Below are 12498 nucleotides of genomic sequence, written 5' to 3'. Positions count from 1 at the left end.
TGAGGGGAAGTGCTAGGCCGATCTCTATGAGTTTAGGGGCAGCCTGGTCTACAAAGGAAGTTCCTAGACAGCCATGACTACACAGAGATACCCTGTCTCGAAAAAAGCAAAATAATAAGTTTATCAGAATCATGTTTCAAGCAAGACTCGTATCTGTTGATGTGTATCTTAAGATCCTCATGGTTTGTGATTCTCTAGGGAGGAAGGACTGAATTGTGAGGGTAATGATAGTGTTATCTTCATTATGGTGGAAGTCATACACCTGTGTCAGAGCTCATGGACCTCTCAAAGGATGACTGTAACAACCTTTACAATCTGTCTTAGGCCAGGCAAGGTCAACCTAAGCTATCATATAGTGAAATTCTGCAAATGTTTATAGCGACTTGGAAATAACTTGAATGTCCTAACACACACACACACACACACACACACACACACACACTCAAATAAATAAATGTTTAAGAAATAAATAACAAAAATGAAAATAACCAACCAATAGGCATGATGCCATGTGCCTATAATCTCAGCACTTGTGATGTGAAGGCAGGAGGATCAGGAGTTCAAGGTCATCCTCATCTACTAAGTAAGTTCTAGGCTAGCCTGGACTATGTGAGATTGTCTCAGAAAAGAGAGCGGAGGGGAGGGAAGAGGAGGAGAGAGGAGGGGAGGAGAGGACAGGGGAGGGCAGAGGAGGGGAGGGGAGGGAATGAGAAGGGAAGGGAAGGGAATGAGAAGGGAAGGGAGGGGAGGGGAGAGTAGGGCAGAGGAAAGGAGGAGGTCCAGGGAGATGGTGGCTCAGCAGGTAAAAGCAGTAGCCAACAAGCCTGATGACCTGAGTTTGATCCCGGAACCCAAGGTGGAAGAGAACCAACTCCTGATCTCCTCTGACCTTATACACCACTCCATGGCGCTGTACACACACACACACACACACACACACACACACACACACACACACACACACACACAGGGGGTAAGGGAGAAGGGGGAAGAGAGAGTGAGAGAAATCAAAAGAGAGGAAGGGACAGAAGGAAGGAGATGGGTGGAGAGGGAAAGAATATGAAGAAAAAGAGCAAAGAGATATTTGGCCAGGGAACAAATACAAATGAAAGTCAATTTCATGTGCACTTCAAAGCAACAGAAAAAAAAAAAATCAGTGTTCAAATCTGACTGGTGTGCAAAGGCATGGAAACTTGGGACTACTGCTCACGGGGCAAGGCGCCAGGTGCCCAACATAGCCTGATGCATCATCTTAAACAGTGTGACATGGTGTGCTATTGAAATGACACAGGATGGATGACAGTTCTACAAACACAACCCTGAAAGCCAACAGGAATTTCCAGATCCCACACTGCCATGGGTCAGACACTAAGCAGTTAATTCAACAGTGGGGGAAGGCGTAAGTCACTTCACAGCCTAAGAGACTATGAGAGGAATAAGTTAGGAACTGGAATGAAAGGGAAGGAACCAAAAGACAGGCCTTGTGTTTACATATGAATTAGCACATCAAACAGACTCTTTTCTATTGAACTACACACATTCATCTTAGTCTTCTTCCATCGCCCCTGAATACAAACTGTTCTACCTTCCTCCTCCTCTCATCTGCCCCAGTCTTCACGTCTCTTCCCCAGAAATATGCAATTGTAACTTCTCTAAAGTTACATGGTCGCCTAAAGCCATTCTAGAATGACAGAGGTAGCCAGGCATGGTAGCATATGCTTAGAATCCCAGCAGGAACATTCCAAATTTGAGGTGGCATGGGTATACAATCAGACCTGTCTCAAAAAAAAAAAAAAAAAAAGATAGCAGAGGCTAGACAAGTTGAATTTGAATCTGAGATTACTCTGAGGGTCCAAATCCAGAATGTGTACGACTATAAACCTCTATCTAGCTAACCCTAGACCACACAAGTCCATAATCATGAGGATACCAAGATGTGTGGTAATTAAATAATATTCCTATTAAATAAAGAAGTTAGATTATCAACACATACATTTCTCATGAGTATATATAAATAAAATGGAAGTGCCTCAGTATGGGAAGAAGGGCTTCCAAGGATTATAATCATTCAATTAGTACCTTCTTCACTGAGCCCTCTAGGACACTGAATGTAGCATACCAAATCCTAATTTATTCCTCAAAATACGTCCAGTCCATTTTTATCCTACTACAGAGATACTTGAATATCCATGTTTACTGCTGCCCTGTTCACGATAGCAAAGAAATGGAACCAGCCTAGATGCCCAACAAATGCACAGATAATGAAAATATGATAAAGTGCCTGCAAGAAAGCCCAGCAGGACAAGGTCCCTGGCACCAACCTCATGACCTGTGTTCAATCCCCAGGATCTACATGGTGGAAGGAAAAAGCCGACTTCCAAAAGCTGTCCTCTCACCTCCAAATGTGTGTTGTGGCACACAAATACACACATTCAAGTAACAAAAACGTTGAAGCCGTGATAGATATGTGGTGGTTTGAATGAAGATGGGTTCATATATTTGAATGCTTGGTCCCTAGTTGGTGGCAGTGTTTCAGAAGGATTAGGAGGTGTGGCGTTGTTGGAGAAGGTATGTCACTGGGGGTGGACTTTGAGGTTTCAAAAGCCCATAACAAACAGGCCCATTCTGTCTGTCTGTCTGTCTGTCTGTCTCTGTCTCTCTCTCCCCCCTCCCTCCTTATCCCCTACCCGCCTTCTGCCTGTGGATCAGGATGTAAGCTCTCAACTACTGCTCCAGCACCATGCCTGCCTGCCTGCCTGTCCTCACACTCCCTGCCATGAGGGTCATGGACTCACCCTCTGAACTGTAAGCAAGGCCCTAGTTAAATGCCTTCTTCAATAAGTGGCCTTGGTCATGGCGTCTCTTCACAGCAATAGAACAGTAACTAAGACAGTATACAATGGAATTTTACACAGCTGTAAAGAAAAATGAAATTTTCAGGAAAATGGAATGAGCCAGAAAATATATTAAGCGAAATGACCCAAACTCAAAGAGACAACCGCCACACGTTCTCTCTTGTGTATGCATGGGTATAAACAAGGGTAAAGGCCCCAAAACCCTAAAAAAAAAAAGGTCGTGCCAAGGAAGAAGGAGTGCACGAAAGGGCGCCTGTAACATGAAAGCAGAAGAGGGTGATACGGAGGAGGAGGCAGGGGAGGGGAAGAGGACAGGAGAGACCATGTGAGTGGAGAAGCAACTGAAACACACTCTGTTTTAAAATGCCATTAGTAATTTACTTTAAGTCAAAAAAAGAAAAGGGAGCCATTATGATATCAAATACTTTGCATGCTAATTTAAAAAATAAAATTTGGGGCTGGAGAGATGGCTCGGTGGCTAAAAGCACTTGCTGCTCTTCCAGAGGACCTGAGTGTGGTTCCCATTATCCCCGTGGCTTACAACCATCTGTACCTCCAGTTCCAGGGGATCTGATGCCCTCTTCTGGCTTCTATGGGAATTAAACATGTGGTGCACAGACATACAACAGGGTGAAACACTCATTTTATTGTCTTATTATTTTACTTTACATGTATGGGTGTTTTGCCTGCATGTATTTCAGTGCACCACATACATGCCTGACACCCAGAGGCCAGAAGAGAGTCCCAGACCCCCTGGAACTGGAATCACAGCCAGTTTTGATAAACTGGGAAGTGGTGGTGCTCACCTTTAATCCCAGCACTCCAGAGGCAGAGGCAGGTAGATCTCTGTAAGTTCAAGGCCAGCCTAGTCAACAGGTTCAGTCCAGGGCAGCCAGTGCTACACAGAAACCCTGTCTCAAATTTCCCCGCCCCCCCCACCCCCCAAAAAAGTTTTTCAGATCATAGAGAGACACATTGTGTCTCTCTGTCAACTGGCTGCCAAGAGTTCTTAGGCCAATAAAGGTTCAAAGTGATGGTTCCCCATTAGAAGAGACAAGGTAAAGCAGTTCACATCTATAATCTCAGTACACAGGAGGCATGCCATGAGTTCAAAGCCAGCTTGGCTACACAGTGAATTTCAGACTAGCCTAAATTATGGTGTAAGACCCTTTCTCAAATAAAAAGGAAGAAAAGAAACATACAAACCAGAAAGTCTGACTTGACATCAAATTTTTGAGCAGACTGATCTTTAACTGAGTTTACCTAGCATTACGTACATGCATTCAACAGCCAAGGCTGTAAATGTGACAGGATTCTTCTATTACATTTGTAGATGAAAACAAATTCCACAGCTGTCATCCTCTTCCTCTCCTACTTCAGGAGATTCCTGAATGTAAAGAGTGCATCAACTACTGCCCTGCCCAATCAAGGGTGCTAGTGAAGAGGAGAGGCACCAAGACAAGCAGTCTCTTGATAAAGGCAGGGAGAGATGGAACTGAATGGGGGGGGGAGACGGAGCTGAATGTGGGGGCAGAGACAGAACTGAATGGGGGGGACAGAACTGAATGGGGGGCATGTAAAGAGACAGAACTGGAAGGGAGGGTCTATCATGAGTGACTTCCCAGAGTAACAGTCAAATGTTTGGGAAGGACTAAACCTAGCCAGCAGTCACTTTTAAAGAAACAAGGCTAGCTGGTAAACACGCTTGTTGAGCAAGCCAGTCAACTGGGTTCCATCTCCAGAACCCAGAACCCACAACGGAAGGCGAAAACTGACTTCTCTAAGCTGTCCTTTCAACTCCACACATACACGATGACACACACACACCTGCACTCATATACACACACACACACACACACACACACACTAACCAAAATAAAAATAATAAACAAGGTTACTGAGTTATACTAAAAATAATAATAATAATACTTAATATAAAGGTGGAGAATGATTGAGGAAGACTCCCAGCTGACCTCTGCCCTTGACATGTATGGAGAATTTACCCTTCCAAAGAGTTCAAACATTTTTAGTTTAAATCTTAAAAAAACGTAAAGTTGAATGTAGTTCTCTTAGTTTCGATCACATTTTACATCCAGTTCCTTATTCGGTGGGCTATGGGGCTTTGTGATTCAAATCTGAAAAATCAATACTCACAGGCAACTGCTCTCCTTTCTTTACACACACACACACACACACACACTTCACAGGCAACTGCTCTCCTTCCTAGCTTTTCACACACATAACTTCTCTTGGTCTCCGCGTTTCCTCCTCTGTAAAGTGGGAGTCACCTTATTACCAACTATACCCATTGCAGAAGAACACTACCAAGACTTCAGTGAGGGAAGGCACATGAAATCATTTTTAAACAACAAAGTACTATACAAATACTGGTTGCTATATATAAACACTTCAGGTGGGGCACTGAGAAAAACAGTCTGAGAGGAGAGTTTTGTCTATCTGAAAAAGCAATAAGAACAACTTTACGCTATTAGCTAAATATACTCAATATATATTACGTTAAGGGGGCTTAACGTAAGCTTGAGTTATTATTTTAAAGTGGATTCTTATCTGAACACATTCACTTTGTACAGAAAGAAAAGGAAAAAGAAGAAAGAGAGCTGGGAGGTAGCTCTGTTGGTGGAGTTCTTGCTTAGCATGCTCAAAGCCCTGGGCTTCACCCTCAGCACTGCGAAACCTGGGCAGTCCCAGCACTGGGGACAGAGAGACAGAAGGATCACAAGTTTAAGGCCATCTGCAGCTAAATCGATCTGAACTACATGAGATTCTGTGTTCAAAGGCAGGGGGAAAGAGGAAGAAAGGAGAAAGGAAGGAGGAGTGGGTGCCCAGCTCTCAGCTCACCAAAATAACTGATGAAGTTCAACTGGGGAGAGAGGGTGGAGTTATGACAGTCAGTACACAGAGCATATTGCTGCATAAGTGAGAGAAATCAAGGTGGTGTTACCAAACTCTCAGATTACATGCAATCCATACATACGGCCATTTCTTTTCTTAAAGATAATCATTTCTACAGAGGGCTTCAGAAATCAAAATTGAAAGTCTGTTCCGTAAATACCAGACAGAAATGATTCTGTCCCTGACAGAGGTAGCACTCCCGCAAAGAAAATAAGACATCCATAACAATGAGGTCAAGGGTGTTCTAAGGGTGGCCTGGGGAAGGCACAAACCACACACCAGCCAAACAAGTCTCCTTTCGGAAGAGCTGCCTGTCTTAACTCCACTACTGGGACTGTTCTTTAACGGACCTAAGACATTTTGATAACGGGGCCACACAAACAGAAAGCTGAATTTCTGAAAGGGTATCAATTTCTGAAAGGCTAATGACACTAAGTGACATGACCATACAGGCACCAGACAGAAGTAAAGGTGACTAATCTATAGAGACAAGACCAAGGACCAAATCATCCGTCACCATGACAACCCAAGTAGGTGGAGGGAAATACAAACACTGACCAGTCCCCCCGCCCCCCCCGGTGACACCAGTCCTTCAGGTGAAGACCCTAACCCTGGGATCTGAAAAAGATTTGCTGAGTGGAAGGAGGTGGCCAAGAACGGACGTGAGTTGACTGATGTGGCAAGGTCTTTGCGCGAGGTTCTCTACGGTGACACTAACAGTACTTTTGGTGGGGCAGCTCGAAGGGTCGCGGGCTCGCAGGCAAGAGACCCACCCGTCCGAAAGGGGAGTCCCTACCTGGTGCAGGGCTGTCAAACCGTCCACGTTGACCGTGTTGATGTCCGCACCTCTTGCCAGAAGCTTTTTCACCTCGTCCGTGTCCCCGCTGGAGCAGGCCGCCAGAAAGACCGCACCATCCTCGAAGCGGACCCGGGGGCTCCCGCGTCTGGTCTGCCGCCCCGTGCCCTGTCGCTCCGCGGACTCCTGTTCTGTCAGCGAGCCCCGCCAGCGCCGCAGCTGCTCAGCCCGCCGCGCTCGCGCCGACTCTGCCCGCTTCCCTCCCAGGTGCTCCAGCTCCGCCATGGCTCGAGCCCCCGCAGCTGCTGCCCAAACCACCACCACCAGAATGCTGGTAGCCTGGTGTGGCCGCCGCCGCCTCCCTCGGAGGGGTTCAGCCGGGAAATGAAGGCGGAGGCCCCCGCGCCGCCATCTTTACTCCTCCAGCGACTGGCACCGCCCACACGCTCCTTTAGCTTCAGCACGCAGGCGCTGCTCAAGCCCCCTGTCATCACGGGACTTGTAGTAAGAAACCTGGCCTAAGGGCACGCTGTGGCCCTCTGGGAACTACATATCCCTGGATGCATTAGAAATCAGTCAAGGACAAGCTGCACCCTTCTCCGCTGCTGGACCTAACCCAGCCACCTTTGCCCTGAAGCTGCAACTAACTGTCTTCCCCGACCAAGGGCAACCTCTTTCTGTAGGCATTTTGGGAATCGTAGTTTATTGTTGTTGTGACCACTAACTAAACTTAGCTCCCTTAATTATCCCTTAACACTTGAAGAATGAAAAAGCAGCAGTAATTAACATTATTTTCTAAAAGGGAGGACTAAACGTGAAGTATCAGAAGAACTAGAATTCATCTGGTTTTACATTTAGTTTCATTAGCATGTATTAGTTGTGAATGTGCATTGGGAAAAGCATGCATACACGCATACAATATCACAGTTTGACATAAAGTATTTTCAATATGACATTTGTTCCAGATCCATAAAGATTTCTGAGTGGTCGAAGTTTTTCATCAAAAATGTGAAAATGATTAGATCGTTATAAACGGAAGCTGTATTACATCCTAACATCTGAACACTTGCCCATTCCTCATTTTCTACTGGAATAAACTAGGAATCATATGTTGAAGAAAAAAGCTGGTCTAAACGGCTCACACCTGTAATACAAGCACCAGGAATGCTGACATGATTGCCAGGAGTTCTAGGGCAGCCTGGACTATATAGTGAGTTCAAGGTCAGCCTGGGCTACAGATTGAGACTTCTCAAATCCACTCCCCTCCAACAAAACAAAGAGGGGGGAGAAGAAAAATGAAAGGGAAGAAGAGAGGGGAAGAGGAAGGAATGGCGCTGACGTATTCTCAGCTCTTGGGAGGTTCAGGCAGAGTATAAGGAGTTCAAGGTCATTCTTTGCTTCCCAGGCAGCCCCAAACCAGTCTGGACTATATGACACTGCCTCAACAAAACAAAACCTTTTTGTTTTTCAAGACAGGGTTTCTCTGTATAACAGCCCTGGCTGTCCTGGAACTCACTCTGTACGCCAGGCTGGCCACTAACTCACAGAGATTTGCCTGCCTCTGCCTCCGAGTGCTGGGATCAAAGACGTGCCCCACCACTACTAGGCTCAAAAAATGTTTTTAAAAGTAATGAGATTTTCTTGGTAATTTGTCAACATGGAACCTCTTCTTGTTGATCATTAAAATTGCCCAAAGTTCCTAAATAGAACTCTGTCTAAAGAATAAAAGAGAAATGGATATCAAAATAAGGTAGGTGCTGGACATGATGAGACTCACCTATATATAATCTTAGAGTATTGAAGAGTCTGAGTCCAGCCTAAGCTACCAAAAGAGACGGTCTTAAGTATAAACAAACAAACAGATAAATCAGGAAAGATTACTAAACCATCAGCTTAACTCTCCTTGCAGTCCTCCTGAACTATTTTAGTATTCTGTTCCTAGTAAATGACAGCTACTCCGCTTTGTGTTTCACTATCCCACTTTGTATTTCACTATCCCGCTTTATATTTTACCAACACACTGGTTTCTAGTAAGGACTTTAAAGATGAGATAAAATTTTCAGGGATCAGTAATGGTACACCTTGTGGAACTATATTCTGGTTTGCTTTGTCTGAGATGGAGTCTCATTTACTCAGGTTGATCAAAGATGAATGTGGAATATTGATCCTTCTGACTCCATATCCCAGATTTTGGCTATGTTCTTTTTGTATTCTCTCTCTCTCTCTCTCTCTCTCTCTCTCTCTCTCTCTCTCTCTCTCTCCTTCCCTCCCGTCCTCCTCCATCTCTCCCTCTCTCCCTCTCTGTCTCTCTCTTCTTTCATTCTTCTTTTATTATTATTATTGTTATGCACAAAGTCCTGTACTGTATAAACCAGGTATGGTCACAAACATTTGCCTGTAACCCCAGCACTTGGGAAGTGGGGGCAGATGGGTCAAAAATTCAAAGCTTTCTTTATGTAGGGAATTTTACCAAGGGCAAAAGAGAGCCTGTCTCAAAGATAGATAGATAGATAGATAGATAGATAGATAGATAGATAGATAGATAGATGGATGGATGGATGGATGGATGGATGGATGGATGGATAGATAAATAGATAGATAGATAGATAGATAGATAGATAGATAGATAGATAGATAGATAGATAGAAAGATAGATCTCAATGATAGGAGGTTTCAAAAAACAGGAAGAATATTGAATACTACTTTCTTATAAATAACTGTTATATTTGCTGTTCTTCTTTTTTCTTGTGAAGGTAAGAGTATAACACTTCCTTTGGAGACTTTTACAGAAAACAGTTTAATTCTTTAGATAATTAAAGTGCATACATACCTACCTAAATAGAGACAAATTGCAACAGGGCCCCAGACCTTAGCACAAGTGACTCCAGGATGGAAGTTCCACTCAGGCTGTAAAACTCAGCACATAGACAGCACCATCTGACAAAACTAAAACAAAGACCTAATCTATCAATCAAAACCCACAGTCCTGGGAAAGTCTCTAAATGTACTAACCTTGCTTTGTGGCATCTGCAGTTCTACTTCTGGCTAACTGTTCTTCTTAACTGAAGCATGTCAACCCAGAACACAGTTTTTGTGCTCCAAAGCTCATCCCGAGAAAGTCTCAGTGCTATCGTGGGGTCCCGAACACCCATGTAGTCAACAGCTAGCCGGCTAATAAAGACTTTCTATTGGCTTAAACCCATGTCCTTGTGGTCTTCTCTGGTGAATTCCCCACAATGTATCTTCCAGCTATGCGATTACTAAAAGTAATAGGAATTATTAATATATTAATTAGTTCAACTACATCAGTCAAAATTATACCACAAAACATCCATCTTCCTATAACTTGAAAAGTTTTGTTTTGGGGGTTTGGGGATTTAGCTCAGTGGTAGAGCGCTTGCCTAGCAAGAGCAAGGCCCTGGGTTCAGTCCCCAGCTCTGGAAAAGTACACACCAAGGCCAGAAGAGGGCATCAGTTCCCTGGGCCCTGGAGCTATAGGTGTCTGCTGGACCCCAGCTTGATAAATAGGTGCAGGGATCTGAACTCAGGTCTTCAAAGTTGAATAGCAAGTGTTCTTCACTGCTGAGACATCTCTCCAGCACTCTAATAAAGCATTTGTAACTACACATTAAGTCCAAACAAACAATCCCGGATTCAAATAAAACATCATTTTTGTATTTTCAAAATAACTGGTCCTGGAAAATGGCTCAGTGGGTAAGAGTACTTCCTCTGCAAACATAAAGATGTGAGTTCAAGTCCCCAGCACCGACATAAAAAGCCAGGCACAGCTGATAGTCCTATAACCCCAGCACTGGGAAAATGTGCTTCTGGTTCTGTGAGAGAACCTGTCTCTAGGCAATAAGGTGTAGAAAAATAGAGGATGATCCCCAATGCTGTGGAACAATCCTTTTCTACACTATGAATATGTATTACTCTCACTGGATAATAAAAAGCTGACAGGCCGGTAGCTGGGCAGAAAGTTAGGCAGGAAAGCCAAACTGAGAATGATGGGAAGAAGGAGGGGGGAGTCAGGAGAGACACCAGCGAGCCTTCCCAGGAAGCAAGACATGCTAGAGGACAGGTAAAGCCATGAGCCACATGGCAAGACATAGATTAATGAAAATGGGTTAATTTAAGTTGTAAGAACTAGTTAGTAACAAGCCTGAGCTATCAGCTGAGTATTTGTAATTAATATAAGCCTCTGTATGGTAATTTTGGAAGCGGCTGCCAGGTTTTTGGGAACAGGTGGTTGGGACAGGAATATTCCACTTACACCCCAACACCCTGGACTCCACATGAACTATGTGGGTGTACATACTCACCTGTGTACTTGAATGTTACCACATATATACACCACACATACTCTTTCCACACAGCACACTCATTCACTAAATAAATATAAATATAAATGATCCAACTCAGAGGTCAATGTGTAAAAACAAACTTTTACCAAGTAACTCAGAGGTCATTGTGTAAAACAAACTTTTACCAAGTAATAATTTTCCATATTCACACTTGACTTGTAACATTAGAGCACTCTACTTTTAAAAAATAATGACATGCTGGCCACATGCTTATAATCTTAACACTTAGAAGATAGAGGCAAGCCAGGCAGTGGTGGTGCACACCTTTAATCCCAGCACTCAGGAGGCAGAGGCAGGCGGATCTCTGCGAATTTGAAACCAGTCTGGTCTACAGAGTGAGTTCCAGGACAGGCATCAAAACTACACAGAGAAACTCTGTCTCGAAAAACCAAGAAAAACAAAACAAAAAGTTAAAAAGAAAAAGAAGATAGAAGAAAGAGGATCAGGAATTCAAGTTTAGCCTCAGCTACATATAATGAATTTGGGACCCTGCCTCAAATAAACAAAATAAAATAAATAGTAATAATACCTAGACAGGAGGATTGTTGTGAGTTAGATGCCAGTCTGAAATTCAGAATGAGGCCCTTGCCTCAAAAATCCTAAATTCGAGCCGGGTGTGGTAGCCCATGTCCTTAAACCCAGAACTTGGTAGGCAAAGGCAGATGGATCTCTATGAGGTAGGTGGAGGCCAGCCTGGTCTAAATAGCTAGCCCCAAGCCAACCAGGGCTGCATAGTGAGACCCTGTCTCAAAAAAAAAAAAAATTCCTAAATAAATTAATTAAGAAATTTAAAGGTAGCGTTTGAGGCGGTCTTTCCAGCCTCTATTCCCATCAGTAACATAGCTCCCTCTGGTGGACAAACGGAAACTGTACACCTAGATGGAGCCCTTTCTGTCTCTCCTTTCCTTTATCCAAACTACAGTCGCTCCTTCCCACCAAACCCAATACAGTGTGTGAGTTTTCTAAGAGACCTTTTTAATTCTGTTTTTCAGAGAACCATCCAAGGAAAGTTCCATTTCAGTTCTGAAAGTGGAACTAGTTGACATACAGTCACTGTTGGAATAGGAAGAATAAGATGTTGAAAGGATTAAATATCAGGAAATGCCAGCAGTAAAATAAGCAGTAACTCCAAAATGGTAACAGAGAACACTTTACCTCAATGAGTAAATCCTAACCATAAATACACAACCTTGGAAATCAGGTTAGACTATTGCGTGATTGTAGCAGGAAACTTTTCTGTGTCCCGCAGCTGTTCGATCCCAAATAAACACATAGAGGCTTCTATTAATTACAAGCTGTTTGGTCTACGGCCCAGGCTTATTGCTAACTAGCTCATTCATCTTAAATTAACTCATTTCTATTCATCTATGTATCATCACGTGTCTCGTGGCTTTACCTGAGGTCCATTACATCTTGCTTCTCAGGCAGCAGCTCCAGCATCTCCTCTGACCCCACCTTTCTTTTCCCCCGTATCTCTCTTGGATCTCCACCCCTCCCTCCCCGCTGTCTCCTGTCTTACCATAGGCCAAAGCAGCTTCTTTATTAACCAATGGTAACAACATATATTCAC

At 43.8% G+C, this 12498-nt stretch overlaps 1 protein-coding gene across 8 annotated transcripts in view; it reads right to left on the bottom strand.

The window, feature by feature from the left end:
• Ppp1r12b (protein phosphatase 1 regulatory subunit 12B) overlaps nt 1-7013 on the bottom strand; it is a 216566-nt gene extending 209553 nt beyond the window's left edge. For 7 of the 8 annotated variants that reach the window (XR_005093025.1, XM_028876629.2, XM_028876626.2 and 4 more), the window contains exon 1: nt 6565-7013. Coding sequence is in view for 6 of the 8 variants with exons in the window: in XM_028876629.2 (XP_028732462.1) it covers nt 6565-6849 (285 nt within the window). In the remaining 2 variants the exon portion in view is untranslated. The remainder of the gene's footprint in view (nt 1-6564) is intronic. The other variant, XM_037211394.1, reaches the window with a different exon arrangement.
• Nucleotides 7014-12498: the final 5485 nt, after the last annotated feature.

This window comes from Peromyscus leucopus, chromosome 15 (genome assembly GCF_004664715.2).
Source record: "Peromyscus leucopus breed LL Stock chromosome 15, UCI_PerLeu_2.1, whole genome shotgun sequence".
Classification (NCBI taxonomy): Eukaryota; Metazoa; Chordata; class Mammalia; order Rodentia; family Cricetidae; genus Peromyscus; species Peromyscus leucopus.
The sequence above is the reverse complement of the archived record's forward strand: the minus strand, read 5'-3'. Positions and strand labels throughout refer to the sequence as shown.